This window comes from Brassica napus, unplaced genomic scaffold (genome assembly GCF_020379485.1).
Source record: "Brassica napus cultivar Da-Ae unplaced genomic scaffold, Da-Ae ScsIHWf_158;HRSCAF=287, whole genome shotgun sequence".
Classification (NCBI taxonomy): Eukaryota; Viridiplantae; Streptophyta; class Magnoliopsida; order Brassicales; family Brassicaceae; genus Brassica; species Brassica napus.
Window position 1 is genome coordinate 40,130 of NW_026015004.1, and position 19,483 is coordinate 59,612.

The 19,483-nt window shown below is 34.7% G+C and overlaps 4 protein-coding genes, 1 long non-coding RNA gene and 2 other non-coding genes across 7 annotated transcripts; 4 read left to right on the forward strand and 3 right to left on the reverse strand.

Annotated features, from left to right (window-relative positions):
• Positions 1 to 404: 404 nt before the first annotated feature.
• LOC106402112 (ribonucleoside-diphosphate reductase small chain C) lies at positions 405 to 1,917 on the forward strand. Its single transcript, XM_013842776.3, has one exon. It carries the CDS (start codon positions 820 to 822, stop codon positions 1,816 to 1,818), a length of 999 nt encoding a protein of 332 aa, XP_013698230.2. The 5' UTR covers positions 405 to 819; the 3' UTR covers positions 1,819 to 1,917.
• Positions 1,918 to 2,180: 263 nt separating this feature from the next.
• Positions 2,181 to 2,261, forward strand: TRNAL-AAG. The gene has a single exon. It is a non-coding gene; the product is annotated as a tRNA-Leu (tRNA).
• Positions 2,262 to 4,394: 2,133 nt separating this feature from the next.
• Positions 4,395 to 4,475, forward strand: TRNAL-AAG. The gene has a single exon. It is a non-coding gene; the product is annotated as a tRNA-Leu (tRNA).
• Positions 4,476 to 4,606: 131 nt separating this feature from the next.
• On the reverse strand, positions 4,607 to 5,836 carry LOC125597960. Its single transcript, XR_007332094.1, has 2 exons — positions 5,217 to 5,836; positions 4,607 to 4,956 (listed from the first exon to the last, which is right to left on the reverse strand). It is a non-coding gene; the product is annotated as an uncharacterized LOC125597960 (long non-coding RNA).
• A 1,740-nt stretch (positions 5,837 to 7,576) lies between these two features.
• LOC125597963 lies at positions 7,577 to 7,932 on the forward strand. The gene has a single exon (XM_048772391.1). It carries the CDS (start codon positions 7,695 to 7,697, stop codon positions 7,902 to 7,904), a length of 210 nt encoding a protein of 69 aa, XP_048628348.1. The 5' UTR covers positions 7,577 to 7,694; the 3' UTR covers positions 7,905 to 7,932.
• A 3,594-nt stretch (positions 7,933 to 11,526) lies between these two features.
• LOC125597962 lies at positions 11,527 to 11,843 on the reverse strand. The gene has a single exon (XM_048772390.1). It carries the CDS (start codon positions 11,841 to 11,843, stop codon positions 11,634 to 11,636), a length of 210 nt encoding a protein of 69 aa, XP_048628347.1. The 3' UTR covers positions 11,527 to 11,633.
• On the reverse strand, positions 11,527 to 17,409 carry LOC125597961. Its single transcript, XM_048772389.1, has 5 exons — positions 14,149 to 17,409; positions 14,003 to 14,063; positions 13,215 to 13,792; positions 12,931 to 13,117; positions 11,527 to 12,840 (listed from the first exon to the last, which is right to left on the reverse strand). Exons 1-5 carry the CDS (start codon positions 14,152 to 14,154, stop codon positions 12,821 to 12,823), a joined length of 852 nt encoding a protein of 283 aa, XP_048628346.1. The 5' UTR covers positions 14,155 to 17,409; the 3' UTR covers positions 11,527 to 12,820.
• Between the last annotated feature and the right edge of the window lie 2,074 nt (positions 17,410 to 19,483).

Genomic DNA, 19,483 nt, shown 5'->3' on the forward strand with positions numbered 1-19,483 from the left:
AAAGAATATATTAGCTTAGTCACTTTCTTATTTTTTTTACAAAACAAAATATCGAAGTCTTGAAAGTTGAATCCATATTATTGTAAATGTACATAAGAGTTTGTGATGACATATTTAGTGATTCTTGTATATGTGTTCAAGAAAGTTTCAATGGCTTAGCGGTATGTGCTCTATATTTATGTCATACTAACCCGGGTTCGATCCTGTCCTTTGCATGTTTTTTTCATTTTTTACGAAAAATAAATGAGATGACGTGGCAACTTCGAGCTCTCTGATTGGATGATTATATATGCTGATGTGGACACTCTAAGAGGGGTTTATATCTCCCTTTTAGTATAGTATAGATAATGAGCTCACAAAATGGGCCTTACGTCGAACATTTAAATTGAAGCACTTTAGTTAGGTCAAGTCAAACTTGTATTCCCGTTTATCACCTTGGGCTTGAAAACGAATATCACGTGAAGGCACGTGTTAACTCATAACAATTCACAACAAGACACGCGAACCACAAAATGTCGGTATTACCCTTATAGACTTATCTGGCGGAATATATCAAAACGTTGCCGCCAAGGCGCCAACTTTATTACTTCCCTCGCTTCCCCCACGCCAAAATTTAAGTCCAAATGACGATAATACCCTTCATCTTCCCCAACAAGCCTCTCGAAATTTTCAAAACGTTTCGACGGTTCCCTCCCTCCACCCTTTCCCTCTCCTCTTCAAACCCTTTCCCCTCCATCATAAATATTCATCCCTAGATCTCAAACTCAAACCACATCTTCAATCATCAACCTCTTCCCCTCGAAATCATCATCAACAAACATGCCTTCCATGGCAGAAGAGCCGCTCCTAACCCCAACCCCAGACAGATTCTGCATGTTCCCGATCCACTACCCGCAGATCTGGGAGATGTACAAGAAAGCCGAAGCCTCCTTCTGGACCGCCGAGGAAGTCGACCTCTCCCAAGACACCCGCGACTGGGAGACCAACCTCAACGACGGCGAGCGCCACTTCATCAAACACGTCCTCGCCTTCTTCGCCGCCTCCGACGGAATCGTCCTCGAGAATCTCGCCTCCCGGTTCATGTCCGACGTGCAGGTCTCCGAGGCGCGTGCCTTCTACGGGTTCCAGATCGCGATTGAGAATATCCACTCGGAGATGTACAGCCTCTTGCTAGATACGTACATCAAGGACAACAAGGAGAGGGACCATCTCTTCCGCGCGATTGAGACCATCCCTTGCGTCGCGAAGAAGGCCCAATGGGCTTTGAAGTGGATCGATGGATCTCAGACTTTCGCCGAGAGGATCGTGGCCTTCGCGTGCGTGGAAGGGATCTTCTTCTCCGGAAGCTTCTGCTCCATCTTCTGGCTCAAGAAGCGAGGGCTCATGCCGGGGCTCACCTTCTCCAACGAGCTGATCTCGCGGGACGAAGGCCTTCACTGCGACTTCGCGTGCCTGATCTATACCTTGTTGAGGACGAAGCTATCGGAGGAGCGCGTGAAGTCGATCGTGTGCGACGCGGTGGAGATCGAGAGGGAGTTTGTGTGCGACGCGCTTCCCTGCGCGTTGGTGGGGATGAACCGGGACTTGATGAGTCAGTATATTGAGTTTGTGGCGGATAGGCTTTTGGGTGCGCTTGGGTACGGGAAGGTGTACGGTGTGGCGAATCCGTTTGATTGGATGGAGTTGATCTCGCTTCAGGGTAAAACGAATTTCTTCGAGAAGAGGGTTGGTGATTACCAGAAGGCTTCCGTCATGTCTAGCGTTAACGGAAACGGCGCGTTTGATAACCATGTGTTCTCGCTAGACGAGGATTTTTAGATTTGATATAATTTAGTTGTTGTTACAGTTTGATCCCTTGTAATATTCCGTGTATGTTCGTATTTTTTAATTAATGGAATACTATAAGCTTTATCTCTACTTTTCCCCAGCTTAATCTCCATGATTAATGGTGTTATACTTTTATTCCATACCACTATTTTATAATTTATAGAGTTAAGCTTTAAATTAAATTGATAATCAAGAAATTTATCTCTTTGGGCATTTTTTTACTTTCGACAAGCTTAAGTTATCTCTAACCGTCTTAAGTTTTCCCAACTACAGCAATTTCATATTTCATTTGGCATGTGGAGTATATTTAATTCTGTTACTAAAACCAAGTGTGTACTTCGGCAAACAACAAAGTTGATATGGCCGAGTTGGTCTAAGGCGCAGGATTAAGGTTCCTGTCCGAAAGGGCGTGGGTTCAAATCCCACTGTCAACAAATCACTTTTTTTTTTCCTGTGTGTTCATACGCTGACGTTTGATTTTCCCTTCTTTGGGAGAGGTACTAATGAAATGAGCAATACCAATGAGTATATCAATCATTTCGTATCCGATTATCAGTAAAAACGAAGTTATGAGAGTTCTTTTGCCTATGATTCGAGTTATGCTCTCAAGATGTGGCATTCTTGTTTCACCTTATAACAAATACAAATCCCATTTGCATAATTCTAGTTTGGACTTTCTACTATCACTTTTACTTCTCACCTTTTTTTTTTTTTTTTTTTGCATTCATGAATCAGCGAGAGAAGGTGCTCATTTTATTACATACCTTAATTTCTACATCTTCTGAGAGCGCCTCCAATAAAACCTGGATGTTGTTGGTCAGTTCCGGAAGCTGCAAATATTTCAAACTTTTTAAAACTCTTTCAGCATTTGATTCAAAGAATTAGTTCCAACGAGAAGTAGCTACTAGGTTAGGGAAACAAACTATACTATATATACATCCAATAAGATATACTCATTCCATTTCAAAATACAAAAGTAAAAAAGCACAATGAAGGTAACCAAAGGATCATCAAGTTTCTTTTTTCCACACACACTTCCAATGGAAGCGTTTAATGGAACATTGTGATGGACTACATCGTAGAAAGGTAGGGAACACAGCCAAACAATTTGATAAATGATTACATGAAACAAAACTATTCTTGGGTCAATTTCTTATTGTACATGATCGTAAGATGCAGAAATAGATGTAGGAACTTGTTTGCTCCATTAGGTTTCAAAGTTAGCACGCACTCTAACAAATCCACGTAAAACTAGGACTTTTTAGATTTGATATAATTAATTGTTGTTACGGTTTGATCCTTGTAATATTCCGTCTATTATTGTATTTTTAATTAATGGAATAGTATAAACTTTCTCTACTTTATACCTGCTTAAAATCCATGATTAAGGGTGTTATGCCATTCATTTATACTTGTTAGAGTTAAGCTTTAACTTAAATTGATAATGACGAAGCGCACCACCATCAAGAGCAAAGTATGTAAGCATCATGCATTCATGTTGCTAGCTCGTACATGGTCGATAAGCTAGGCCTAGAGAGACAACCAATCATTTGTGACCATTCCATGGGATGGTATTACGACCAGGTCAAGGTGATCAGTGTGTGGTTTCTTATGCAAACGTCTTACCTCTTAATAGCCACTAGATTTTAATCCGCACACCCATACGGGTAACATTTCATTTATAAATATAAAATTTTATATTATTTTATATATAATAATTTATGATAATATATTGCTGTCATTTTAAAAATAATTAAATAGATGATATGTAGTTTTAAATATTAAAATTTAATGAATATTAATTATTTTAAAAGGTGAATGATATTTTAGTCACTTTAAAACAGTGAATGATATTTTATTTATTTATCTTAATGAAAGATTTTTTTCAAAATATATTGGTTTATCAATTCAACATAATTTTAATATGTTTGCACAAAAAACATAATTTTAATATGCAATTCATTAATTACTTCTATTTTAATATAATGTAGAATATACTTATATTATAAAATTAGCAAATAATTTCATTATAAAATTTATTAAATTAGAAAATAATTTCATTATTTTATTTATAATAAAAATATAATTAAAATTAATTTATAATAACATTATACTACGAATTTCAAAATTAAGCAGTGCATTAATTAAAAAAATATTTAAAATTTTAAAAAGATTTTGTTAGTTTTTTTCTCAACAGATTTTGTTATTCCTAAAACTAAAATTTAAATGTATAGTTAAAAAGGATTTATTATTAATATCTTTATAATTATTTAGAAATGTTATACATTAAATAAACTAAAGTAAACAATAAAAATATTATTTGAATATTTGGACCTAGATTTTTAGTATGACTATTTTGTAGTAGATAAAAATGGTACTTTTTTTTTAATAGAGAAGATGGACAATTTCCACGGAGACCACACACAATGGACGCTCCAACCACTGTTCTTTTACTTTCGACAATCTCTAGCTCCTCTTATGTTTTCCCAGTTACATCAGAAGTCATGTGGCACGTGGAGTATATTTTATAAAATTATTAAGAAAAAAGTATTCACAGCCAACGAAATGTTGATATGGCCGAGTTGGTCTAAGGCGCAGGATTAAGGTTCCTGTCCGAAAGGGCGTGGGTTCAAATCCCACTGTCAAAAATTTGCCTTTTTTCCTGTGTTCATGTAATGATGTGACGCTATGGGCCCTGCTTATAAATTTAGGATTCTCAGGTTCGATTTGTGATTTCCCCTTTTTCTTTGGGAGAATTTCTAGTTGGCGCAGTTGGAAGTTGCTTGGAAGGATCTGTAGGTACTATACGATTATCAACAAAAACAAAGATAGAGAGTAGATATGAGAGTTGTTTTGCGTATGAAAAGAGTCATGCTCTCAAGCTGTGGCATTGTGGTAGACCGACGATGCTGGTACGGACCTTGGCCGCTTGCAACGAGGCAGTACAATTACATGTACCAATCTCCTTGCCTCCTTAATGTTTCATCTTACAACATCTCATTTTATTTTATATGCATTCATGAACCAGAGAGAAAGATGCTCATCTTATTATATACCTTAATCTCCACAACTTCTGAGTTTTTCAGCGCCTACAGTATTGTCTGGATGTTGTTGGTCAGTTCCAATAAGCTGCAAATATTTCAAACTTTCTAACTCTTTCAGCATTAGATTCAAAGAATTACTTCCAAAGAGGACTACCTAGGTCAGGCAAACAAATTTCATTTCAAAATACAAAAGTAAAAAAACACAATGAAGTAACCAAAGGATCATTAATTTTTTTTTTTTTCACACACACTTCCAATAGAAGCATCTATAATGGAAATTTGGGATGGACTAGAGACATGGTACAAAGGTAAAGGACACAACCAAACAATTTGATAAACGATTACCTGAAACAGAATTATTCTTGTGTGATATATCAATATCTTATTGCACAACAGCATAACATCAAAACTCTAGGAAAATCCATCGGCGGAGGTGGGGAATGTCCAATGAAGGCACATCTACTCGACCCTGGGAGATGGATGATGGATCGAGCATGATCTGAAGATGCAGAATTAAATGTCGGAACTTGTTTGTTCCATTAGGTTACAAGTTAGCACTCTAACCAATTCACTTAAATCTAGGGATCTTTTTTTGAAATTGCAAACTAATGGATTTTTACATCCATACTTTTATTACAAATGTGATCAAAATATGTCAAAAACAATATAGGAAAATATTAATAACCACTTGTAAAGTTCCTAGACATTGTTTCGGTCATATAGGCTAGGAGAATACAAAACAGAACTTTGTTCACGTATGGGATTGTAACACAAACAGGTGTTTAAGATAATCCAAAAGAAAAAAATGGTTGCATTTACCAAAAGGGTTAAAAAAATATGGTTGCATTCTTTTAAAACGGTTGCACTTAGCAATTCTTATATTTAAACTTTGATACAAAAAAATTGAAAAAGAATAATATTCTTAGCATCCGCACTAATTCATCTATCTTATTAAAACTCAAGTACAAAATTGGAGTGTTTGGAGACTTGAATAGGACTATTAAAAAAATTTGGAGTGTTTGGAAAAATGAATTGTAGTCTTTTAAAAAAAATTAATTTTGTTTGGAAACAATGATAGTATTATTAAGAAAAAAAGTAATGGGCTTGGTTATTAAGAAAAAATTAAAAGTTCATCATATTATAAGAAACTATCTATCTAGATCAGATTTAAAATATACGAAAACGGGTCAATCTAATTGCCTAAAACTTTTTCTTTTCTAAACAAACCATAAAACAAAATTTAAATTTTATACACATATTTCAAATCAAAATAATAATTTAAAGTTAATTTATATCAAAAATTGATTAAAAAATAATACATATATTCAAAAATAGATTTTTACTAAACTATTTTTCAATAACCATTATAAACAAATGTTGTCAATATATATAATAAAAATACAATACAAAACCCAATTTGAAATACCAACTCAAATTATGGTTTTTATATTTCATATTAAGTTGTAAAAATATAATATATGTAATTATTTATATGATGGTACGTATAAAATACTATTAATTATATGATTACTTATATGATGGTACGTATAAAATATGATTAATTATATGATGACAGTATACAATATATAATAATGAATAGGGATGGGATTTCGGACACCCATACGGGTTTGGTTCTGATCGGTTTGTGTTTCGGGTTTTCGGAATCAAAGATTTAAGCCATGTTAGGATGTTTCTAAATTTTGGTTTGAGTTTGATTCAGATCTTTGCGGGTTTGGTTCACGTTTGGATAACCCATTTAAATTATTTTTAAGTTTTAAATCATTATCTATTTTAAATTTCTCAAAATCTATAAATAAAATAATATATTACCTATAAATTTGAATAACATATGTCAGAATACCTAAGCTTAACATATCAATTGGCTTGATTTAAACTTTTGGATACGGAATCAATAATTATTTTAAGTATTTTTGGTGATTTGAATATACTTTAACTATTGCAGATATTTACTTTTGACTATCTATATATATATATTTTCAAGTATTTAAACCAATTTAAAAGTATCATTCTTAATGTTTTATATACGTTAAATCTAAAAATAATTAATATATATAAGTATATAAATCTATTTTTAGATAAATTCGGGTACCCGATTACTTCAGTTCGGATCAGATTTGATTCTCTAAATAACAAAATTTTGAATAATTCAAATATTTAATCAATTTATGTTCGAGTTTGGTACTATATTTTTGGATCGGTATCGGTTCTGTTCCTTGGATTCATTTTGTAAAACCCTAATAATTACATGAAAAACAAATATCAACATATTTTTCAAAATATACACTCGCGCGCCTGCGCGGGTCAAAATCTAGTTGGTGTTATAAAGATGCTCCCGGATAGAGGAAATAAAGTTTTTTTTTAAATTTCAAATAAAGGCTTAAATAATTGAATAATTGATAGTAAAGCAAACTATAAAATAAGTACCAACGACCACTTTGTATATCTGTTTCCTTTGAACCAAAGAAAATCCCCACGTGACATCACATTCCAAAGACAAATGTGAATCCATTCAATACTTCACAACTTGATCATAATCTCATCTTCTTTTCTTGAAACCACTTTTAATCCTTCCGAGTCACGAAACTTTGTCCTTACCTCCTAAAGCACTCTTTCTTCCGACATTAACCAATGGATCAACTCTATTCTCAGCTCCCATTATCAACCCCATTATACATTTTCCCTCATATAAATACACACACTTACGCATTTTCTTCGATCAACTATATATCTCTCTAAGATCTGTATATACATACATAACAAGACAAAGAGGAGAAAAAAAGAGAGAAAGAGGACATCGGGAACATGTCTGATTGGGGACCAGTTTTTGTCGCGGTGACGCTTTTCGTGTTGCTAACTCCGGGGCTGCTGATTCAAATTCCAGGGAGAAACCGAGTAGTTGAATTTGGAACATTTCAGACAAGTGGTGTTTCGGTTATTGTTCATACCCTAGTCTACTTCACTCTTGTTTGTATTCTCTTGATTGCTATCCAAGTTCACATGTATATTGCCTAATCGAATAAAATAAAATAAAACATCTCCATTTTTGTTCTAGCGTTACTTTAGAATTATTTCATTTGAATTGTGTGGCGTTAACTGTTTTGTTTGGTACAAGTAACTAAGTGGTCTCAAAGCTACTAGAGTATTATTTTACTTGACTTGCGTGTAATATTTTTTTTTCAAATGGGAGTGTATGTAATTCATATCGACATATGTATGTAGAAATGTTAAAGTTATATGATACTCCCTCTGTTTTTAAAACATACATATTTTAAACTTTTCACATATATTAAGAAAATTCATTAAATATGCATTGTTTTTTGTGAATAACAATTTTTCATAATTTTTAGCCAATAGAAATTCAATAAACACCATTATTTTTTTGAAACTTACAATTTTTCATAAAATCATACATTAAAAAGATAAAAAATGTATCTTTTTGAAACAATTTTTTTTTCCAGAACATACATCTTATAGGAACGGAGGGAGTATACATCGTTCCATCTGATTCTTCATTTTCATTACGGTTTCCATTTTTGTATGAATTATTGATAGAAATTTAAACAAAAATTACTGGATAATTCAATTTGATCTAGCTATGCATGTGGGGCTCACCCATAAGAAATTATTCACTGATCAACCTAAAAATTATTTTAAGTGGGTGGAAAATCTTTTTATAGTGATTTTTGTTAAAAAAAACACACAAAATAGTCATCACAGTTTCATACTATTTTTTTCTACTGTAGTTCCGTTTCTTCTCTAATATCTCTCCCTTTTATCTTCTTCCAACATTCAAGCATTTATGATTACTAGTACTAGGTCCTTGTCCGCGCTACGCGCAGATAGTATATTGATTTTTTTCATATTTTTGTACTATTATGTCAATTGTTTATTTTTATAAAATGTTATGTTTTTACTGTAAATTTGGAATTAAAAATCTAATTTTTCCTTACTGTAAAGTAAGTTATTTTTTTTTAATCTTACCACAACACATTATACACGAAGAAAATAATTGGTCTTTATATTCTTATTTGGTGTAATATTAAAATTTTTGATAGTTTGTTTAAATAGTTTTTTTTAAATTATATATTTTATGATTAATTTTCGTGACTATATTCTATAATTGTCTAAAATTTTTTTTTTGTCCCATATAGACATCCACATAAATATGGACTTCTGATAAATTTGTTCATTGTGATATTTAGTTTCACTTTCAACCTTATTCTCTTTTTTGGCACCCTCATGCTAGCTTGTGGGGCTAGCCAACTTGGTGCAAAAGGATTTACAAAAGCATATCGAGATGCGCGTGATCAGACACCTTTTGCTAGGCTATTTGTACGGAATTTTAAAGATCTAGGAATATAAGCAATAGAAAGTTCAGAAAATTCTTTGGATACAGCCTGTATTTCGTCGAGCTCCGAGTCCAACGCAGGCTAATCTTCCTCCTTTTGAATGATTATAACCAGTTGTTCACAGTCGATTGAAAAACCATCTCTATGTGTCCAAACTTCAGTATCACTTGCATTGCCCATAGTAAACCTTCAGCTTCCGCTTGCAGTGGTGATTTGGTGTGTGTATATCGGTCCTTGCTCCAAACAGCATTGGAAAGTCACCATCCATTAACACAAAGCCAAGTCCAGATATGTCTCTTTCATTTATCCAGGATGTCTAGCAGGAGCGTTTCTTTACGGAGGAACAGTTGTGTCCGTTACCTCAACTCCCATATCAATCTCCATAATCTTATCTATACGTTGAGCTATCCTCCATAATCGTGATAAAAGTTAAAAAGATACAAAAAATTATAATTAAATATTATTCAAGAAAAAAATATTTATATAAATATATTTTCTATACTATTTCTAAGATATGAGTGTTTTAAAAAATTTAACACGAGATTATGCTTATGAGAGAGTGGCTCGGGAGTAGGCTAGGAGATGGGTCTAATGGGCTCCGAATTGTTGAATTTTTTTTTAATTGCAAGCCCACTTCGTGATGACTTGACATATTGATTGGTCCTAAATATTTGTGCACATGTGGATATGTTTAGGAAGCAATGATTTAGCTTTTTTTATATAGTAGGATTTAAAAATATCAAACTAAATTGGTCACTGTTAGGAGGTTATATTTTTTTTATCAAACGGAGGCAAAGACTAAAATCTCAAGAAAATGATTCGACTTGGATTTTTTTCAAAAAAAAAAAATGATTCGACTTGGATTTTGATATTTTGTATAGTAAAGCAACATTTTCCAACCGACAGCAAATTGATTGAACACCCTGCATTTATTATTTACCCAATCAGATTACAAAGATGATAATTATGAATTACTGGTCTGCAGTTTAATTTAATCAATCATACAAACCATAGTTAGTAGAAAATAGCTCTAAGAAAAAGAAAGTGGAGATTAGGTTGAGAAATAATACATCAGATTTATGGTGAATACTAACAGAAGATGATAATCCATATTCGTGTAGTTCTTATGACCAAGCAAATACTTGCTTGATTCGATTTAATTCTCATTAGTTATCAAATATAAAAGTTCATATTTAAATAAATAAGGGTATTCATCTTTACAAATTTGGAATAAGAATATGATAACATTTTTATTGCTTTGATGGTACTATATAATTAATAACTTAACTACCAAGTAACTTATAAATTAGAAAAGAGTCATTACGTGGAGGAGTGTGAAGTCGGTCCACTACATCTACCAGTCAGAGACCAAATATATTCGATTTAAAAAGGTGTATTATACAGTATATTTTTAAAATAACGCCCCTTTTTCAGTCTTTTACTTTAAGAAAAAAAAAAGACGATTAAACTAAGCATTTTTCGTGCTCTCCTAATTTGGTTCTTAACTCATGGATTTGATTTTTGTTTTATATTTTTCGGCTGAGAACTGGCTCTTATCTTTTATTTAAAAAACATTTTTTTAATTAAATATTAAAAAATAGTCCTACACTAAGAACCTAAATTAATCATAGTCTTTGTTCTTTAAATTACTGATAACCACGAGATTATTATTTAAATAAAACAATTAAACAAACCATCCCATTCTCTTATCTCCTCTCCAGCTTCTCTTCAGTCTCCTCCGGTCCTTTTCTAAAGGCGTAACCTTTTTCACTTTTAACGGCAACCAATGGCGGATTGGGCTCCGGTTCTCGTTGGAGTTGTCCTTTTCGTAATCCTCTCTCCGGGACTTCTCTTCTCAATACCCGGAAACAACCGAGGGGTAGACTTCGGTAACCTTAAAACCAATGGAAAAGCCATAGCTGTTCACACTCTCATCTTCTTCGCCATTTACTCCATTTTGATCCTCGCCGTTAATCTCCACATCTACGCCGGTTGATCTGTTCTAGGCCTCTCTCTCTCTCTTTTTTGTTGCTTAAATGAATAAATGTGTAACTCATTTTAAAAACAGGTCTAGAAACTCTGTAATAAGGGTTCTTTATATACCTTAAATCTATAGTTTTTCTTCTGACGTTGTAACAAATAGATTTGGTGAAAAGGGTTATGTTGTACTTGTATTGTTACTTCAGTTTGCCTCTTTTTAATATATTTTGTACTCTTTCACTCTGTTAATCAAATCAGCTCAAATTCAGACAAAAGTTGCTAAGTTTTGTGGTCCTGCTATAAACTTTGTCGGAAAGGAGGAATATCAGAGAAATTTGTACATTACATTAGAGTTTGCAATAAACCTCCCTTCATTTTGTTACATTTATACATGATATAAGAAGAGTAGAGATCAGAAATGGATGTGAACTTGTATAGCTACCACCAAGATCGTGAAAATACAGAAGTATATAACTGCGTGAACCAAAATGGCTATACCGCTCGTGCTCATGTTCCCGAACTCCATCACTCTCGTTCTCGCTGGAATCTGAAACAGTAGTCCTGGTGATAGTAGGATGAACAGAGACACCGCTACAATCACCGTTCCCCAGTCCGTGCTCATTGAAGACGGCTCAAGTGTGTGTGTGTGTGAATAGACTATAGAGTGTTTGTTCTTTTGCAGATGAAGATGGAGACAAATGATGTATTATGTAGAAGGATATTGACGAGTCTTTTTGGCTTTTCTTGGTGGCTAAGTAGAAGGAATAAGACGTTAAGATACTAAAGCTTAGTGGTAGATTACAAGGAGGGCACTGTATTCTATATTCGCTTTAGCTTTTCTTTTGAGCTTTGGTGATTGTTCAATCAATTGTTTCTGTGCTCTTTGATAGTGTTTGCTTTTTGTTAAAGAACTTGATATAAAGTAGATTACTATTCCTGAAAGAGGATATCAAGATATGTGTCTACTTGATAATTTTCTTAGTGGTTTGGGTTTCCTTTTTGTTTGTTTCACTCTTTGATCAGTAACGCTGGACCTGATTTTCTGTAAATTAATTAAATATAATCTAAGAAGCATAATAGTAACTCTGTTTGTTCTCTATTTTTATAACTAGCCCCATGGAGTTCCGGAGGAGTTAATATTCTTATCTTATGAGTCTTGCACGAATGGTGTTAAGAATGCAAGCTCAAGAGTCAAAGATGGTCGTATATGTTACACATTTTGTGTGCAGTTGTTACTCGTTTGGAGCTGAGATGTGACTCTTTGTGAGCGGTCAATAATTGTGGCTAAAATCACTACTGCGAATGTGTTTAAATTATGGTACTATACTTTTATAAAATTGAAGTTTCTTATTCATTACCTTAAAGTAGAATACATAACCTTCGGACTACACATTTGAGACAATGATTTTGTAGATATGTGTGTATAATTATACATATATGTTTTCTTTTTGAATAACTAGGAAGTTCTGGACCTGAAAGTCGTACAATCTCACTACACATTACTAGACAATGATTTTGTAGATATGTGTATATATATGTGTGTTCGATACGAGAGAACTTTGGCTGGATCAATGGAGGTTTGTTGCAATGTGTTGATCTTCACAGTTCCAGAACATGATCTGCAAAAGCAAGCAAACGATATGAAAACTCTTGAGAGAGAGAGAGAAATAAAATCGAATAGATAAGTTCTGAATAACATCTTGACTTACACTCTGTGTCAGTCCTGATCCAATTTTCTCTTTTCTTGTTCACTTTGGAGATGGAACTTGGAACGAGAAACCCTCCATTAAGACTCGGGATCTTGAGTTTGCAGCTTCTTCTGTCATCTACCTTGTTATCGTCTCTTGGAGGTGTACACATAACAGGATGGACTTTACTTTGGAAGATTTGACCACTCTATAACCAAAACCAAAACCATATTAACTTTCAGAATTCTTCCGACCAATCTCTTTGGATAAGATCTGAAAATGCTTAAAGCTAAAAAGACTCAAACCTTTCTTATATCTTTCTTCTTGTGCATGGAATAATCGTAGTCATCATAGTCATCATCATTTCTCGTCTTTGAAGGAGAGACGTGGAGCTTTTTAGATATCCTTTTAATCAAATCTCTGGTTCCTTGTTTCTCCATTGAGTTACACTCTCCTTCTACTGCCTTTCTTCTCTTGAAGAGGTTTTTAAGTAAACCCTTCATCTTCTTTACTTCATTGCCTCTCTTCGTAAGCTCAGTGGATGATCCAAAGAGACCATATTCTGCCTTCGATATTTCTCCCTGCTTACTGCTACTATCCTTATCTGGATATTCCTCAAGAAACTTGTCTAGTTTCTCAGTAACGAGCTTTGCCACGGTTACATCATCTTCAGCAATGGAAGATGTGAATTTTGGTGTTTCAGGATCTCTACCAAGCGTACCGATCGCCAGAAAGCCGCCGAACCCGCCTTCATCAAACCAAAGTTCCTCATCAGTTTTCGGTGGATTGGAGTCATGATGAGATGCTCTGGAGAAGGAGAAGGAGTTTGTTCGGATGTCTAGGACTTCAGAGGAAACCTGAGCTCTTAGACAACTGAAACCACCTGAAAGATAGCTTGACTATATAAGTAAACCAAAAACATATATGTGTAACATTTTATGAAGATGAAGAATTAGGTTATATGAAAAAGAAAAAAAAAAGGTTATCTGAAAAAGAAAAAAAATAATTAGGTTATTTGAAAGGTTTCATGGGAGAGAGACATAGTTTAAAAAAAAAAATCTAAGTTATGTATATACTATAGTAATTATTAAACCTTTGAACTCATTTGATGGATCAAAGCCACTTAGGTTTATAGTTCGCATCCAACCTAGCAGCTGCAAAGATATAATATTAGGTAAATTAAAATCTCATTAATTATCAAAAAGAAAAGAATGGATTTAGAATTTAATTTGAACTCACCTTCATGTTGTCCTCGCTTCCTTTTGTTTTTCTTTTAGTTTTCGTTAGGGTTTGTTTACCATTTATAGGCGTAGATATAACTAGTAGGTCAAGTTTTGAGCTAGAAGGATCCGAGGTTTGTGATGGAGCTTAGAACAGTGTATGCGTTAGGTTGTTATTGTCCGTACTCTCATGTCGTAATGCGTTGGGGGTTGGGGATCTTATATTAACCGACACAACTCCAACCAAGCGTACGATATGATTTGAGCATCGATAAGGACCATAACAATGATTGTGTGATTTGCATTCGTAGGAATTTCTTTACGTGGGAAACGTCTGCAATGTATTTTACTAAAGCACGTAAGATGGGACGTTACAGAAATAAAGGAAAGATTGCTTTCGAGCTAAAAGGTATTGTTAATACGAAAGTCTCTGGCCAGGTAGAGACTACAGAGAGTCTCCCACTTCTTCTCTCTTTTGTTCAGACATGTATGTGAAATTTCTCTCACAATTCACAAACCACCACGCAAGGGAGGAAACATATGATAGGTAGGTGTCAGCTGACCCTCATGAACCCGATAATTTTTATTTTTGTAACTTTATAGTAATGATAATTAATAAAATCAATGAATGACACGTTTTAATATGTTGTTTTATAGAGAGAGAGAGAGTACAGCTCAAGAACTTAAAACTGTACTCAATAGATTAATGAATTATGTACAAGGGGTTTTGTTTATATACAAGTATACGAGTATAAAGATTCGTATACATAGTCTCAATATCTATACACGTGTATGAAATTAGTATATGTAATATGCCCCTCTCAAGCCTTTGAAGTGGAAGGTAATGACGGTGAGAAGAGGCTTGAAATTGACATGTGCGAAAGGATAAAATGAAAAGGAGAAGGATGTGGAGCGGTTTGGTGAAAATGTCAGCATGATTATTAGCACTAACCACTTGTATGCGACAAATGAAACCATTCTTCACCTGATCTCGAATGGTACGACAGTCAATCTCGATGTGTTTCGTGCATTCATGAAACACAAGGTTGGTGGCAATATGGATAGCTAACTTATTATCACATAACAGCTTTGCAGTATTAGTTACCGTGATCTTAAAGTTTGTAAGGATTTGCTGCAACCAAATAAGCTCACAAGCAGCCAATGCCATACTCTTGTACTCTGCTTCAGTACTACTTCTACTGACCGTCTGCTGCTTCTTGCATTTCCAGCTAATCAAAGACTTTCCAAGATACACACAGAAGCCTGTGACAAAGCGTCTTATATCATGTCATGTAGCTCAATCAGCATCGACATACACATTGAGACAAGCATCTGAATCAGCTGAATAGAACAAGCCTTGCCATGGATTCGATTTTAAGTAGAGAAAAATACATTGAGCTGACTGAAAATGTATGTCTGTAGGAGCAGAGAGAAACTGACTCAACCGATGAACCACATACATGATGTTAGGTCTCGTGATGGTCAGATAAAAAGGACATCCAATTAATTCACGATACGAAGAAGCATCAGGAAGAGGAACACCAATGGTTTTGCTCAGTGGGATTGAGGGATCCATTGGAACTGCAAAAGGCTTAGATGCCAAGAATCATGTGTCAACCAATAAATCCAGAGCATACTTTATGTGAGAGAGCAATACCAGTAGCATTCCAAGCTATCTCCAAGCCCAAAAAGAATCTCGCATTCCCTAAATCCTTGATCTTGAAAGATTTATGTAGAAGTGTCTTCACAGAACAAACAACCTCAACATCATTGCTCGCAATAAGGATGTCATCTACATAAACCAACAAGGCAATAAAGGAAGATCCAGTCTTCTTGACAAAGAGAGAATGACCACCTAGTGAAGAAGAGAAACCATCCACAATAAGAACTGACGAGCAGCATTTATACCATTTTTTGGAAGCTTGTTTAAGATCCAGTCTACATAAGAACTGACGAGCAGCATTTATACCAATAAAGGAAGATCCAGTCTACATAAATGGACTTATTCAAGCGACAGACTGGGTTGGGTGGAAGAATTACGCCTAGAGGAGGAGTATATCCCAAAGGAAGACTCATATAGATCTCCTCGTCAAGGTCACTATGCAGAAAAGCATAAGTGACATCCATTTGGTCTAACGACCAGCCATTAATCGCAGCAAGACCAAGAAGCAACTTCACATGCATGAGTCTCACTCACCACCGGAACATTCAGAACATGAGATGATGATGATGTAGATGCATGAGAATGCACAGGAATGACAGAATCAATCTCAATAGGATTAGATAAAGGTAATATAGACTTAGAAAAAAGATTGTCAAGTTGTGAATCTGTATTAACATGTTTGTAAGGAAAGTCATGGCCATGAAAGATAACATTGCGAGATACAGAAACAACTTGTGTATCAATGTTGAGAACCTTATATCCTTTAATACCAGATGGACAGCCTAAGAAAACGCATGACTCAGCTCTCGGAGTAAATTTGTGTCGATCTTTAGGCAATATTGACACATAACACAAACACCCAAAAGCTTTGAAAAATGATAATCAGGTTTCTTATCTGTATGTTTCTCATGGCATTTTGTTCAAAAACAAGGACGCTGTTCGATTGATTGAAAACACAACAGTAAAGATACAATCACTCCAGTATTATAAAGGAACACTAGATTAAAACATTAAAGCCCTAGTAACATTTAAGAGATGTTGATGTTAAAGTTCCACAACAGAATTTTGTTGAGGTGTATAAGCACAAAAAAATTTATGCATAATACCATGTTCTCTAATCAAGTTTGAGAAAGCAAGTTCCTGAGCATTATCTCTATGAATCATCTTTATGTTTTTTATTATATTGAATGCGCACAAGTTTAACAAACGATGGTAAAATAACAGAAACATCACTTTTGTATTTCAACATATAAATCCAAGTTACACCGGTGAGATCATCTACAATTGTAAGAAAGTACTTATAACCTTCAACAGACTCGACAGAGAAAGGACCCCATATATCCATATGAACAAGATCAAATGGTTTTGTAGACATTTTATTAAGTTGTGGAAACGGAAGTCTACGTAGCTTAGCTAAGGGAAACACAAGACAACGAGAAATATCTAGTAAAGAAAACTTATCTAAGGATATTGCATCAGAGAGTGTTGTAACTTGGCAGAATATGGATGCCCAAGGCTTTGATGCGAAAGAGAACCATCGACTTTAAAGGATCCACAGAAGTTCAATGATGGAGTTGCAAACGGTTGATCAAGAATGTAAAGATTGTGAAGCAATGAACCTCTACCAATCATCAATCCCCGAGTAAGCTCCTGAATATAACAATGATCAGAATAGAAATGAGCTGAATGATGATCATGATGTAGTAAACTACTCACACTAATGAGATTAAAACGAAAAGATAGAACATGTAAAACATTAGAAAGCACTAATGTATCAGTCAAATGAACAGTTCCAGTATGAGTAATAGGTTCTTTAGTTCCATTAGGAAGTGAGACTGTGACTCCTGTAACAAGAAATACGTTACTATAAACAAAGCCAAGTTAGAACAAACATGGGTAGTTGCACCACTTTCAATGATCCAAGAGCCCAAATGGAGTTTAGTGGATAAAGAAGAAAGAGTTTGATGTTGAAAAGTAAAATAATGATTATCAAAACGTAGGCTAACAGAAAGAAAAGAAAAAGTATCACTGGAAAATTGAGCAGCCAGATAATCTTGACCAGTTACAGAAGAATGCTGCAATGAACGTGAAGCAACAGGGTCTGGCATATGAACATGAAACTGAAGTTGTTGAATGAGTTTTTAAACTTGCTCATGATGAAAAGAACTAAGATCCAAGGCAATCATAGAAGAACTTGTAGAAGCAACAACGGTGACATTGACAACATTGTTCTGCTTGGAAAGAGACTGATTCGGCTTAGCCTGAGAATTCCTATGAGTAGAAGAACCAACTTGATTATTATTCCTTTGAGAATTGTTATAAAACCTATGACCCAGCGGATAGCCATGTAGCTTGAAGCACTTTTTGCACAATATGACCAGCAACGCCGCAATGTGTGCATATAGGTCGAGGTTTAGAACGATAATTGTTGTTGTTGACATCATAAGCGGTATGCTCAGAAGATCCAGAGTACTCATGTTGTTCTGAATATGATGTAGAATTCTGGAAAACAACATTCTCAACCCGTGTAGGAGGTTTGATGTTCTTCTGTCTTTCATCTTGAGTCACCATATTAAACACTTCTTCAATCGCTGGAATAGGCTTCAACATAAGGATGTGACGACGAGTTGCTTCATATGCTTCATTCAATCCCATCAAGAACTTCATCACATGACTTCGTTGTTGAAGATTCTCCCAAGAAAAAACGGCATTGCATTCACACTTACCATACGTACAAACTGGGAGGTCGACATAGTTCTGATATTCCCATAGTGTAACAATTTCAGTGTAGTAAGTGCTAATGTCAAGATAGCCCTGTTGAATGGTACTAAGACGTTGCTCTATCTCATTGATTCGAGGCACATCATATTGTTTAAACCTAGACATGAGATTCTTCCATATACTCTCAGCACTTGACATGAAAAGTAAACTCTGTCCTATCTTCTTTGACACCGAGTTCATTAACCAAGTCGAGACCATATCATTGTACCTAGACTAAGCACTTGAATCTCTATAATGAGGAGGAGGTTTCAAGATTGTACCGTTATTGAATTCAAGTTTATTTCTGACGTTGATCACCATACGAACAGAACGACACCACACATGAAAATCAGCACCAGAGCCAATCGATCAGTTACAAGAACCAATCCAGCGTGATCAGAGTTCTGGAGGAAGTACAAATTGTCATAGTGATCAACCATCGCAGAAGGAGCAACCAGAGGAACATTCGTAGAAGCCAAAGTCACCATGAGCAAGAAACGAACGATGTTGATGATGACAACAAGCAAGAATAGTTGAATCTAGGAAGAACAGAGTTGAATCGGGGAAGAACGGAGTTGAATCGAGGAAGAACAGAGTTGAATCGGAGGAATGAAGTTGAATCTGAGGTCAATAAAGTTGAATCTGAGGTGAATGAAGTTGAAATCGGAGATCGAAAGTGTAAGACCCGATCCTGGAATTCTCATTCCAACCAGACCGCAACTTACCTAACCATTTCTACCCAGGTTGATTCTTTTACTTCCAATTTCAAGTGTAAAATTTTTTTAAGTATTTATCAGAGTTTTGAGGTTTATTTAATCACACTTAAACAATCAGAATTAAGTATGGCAAATCGACATTTCATAAATAATAACTGAGATTCATACATCATTCAATCGTTCATACTAAACAAGTTGCACACTAGTCTATCATA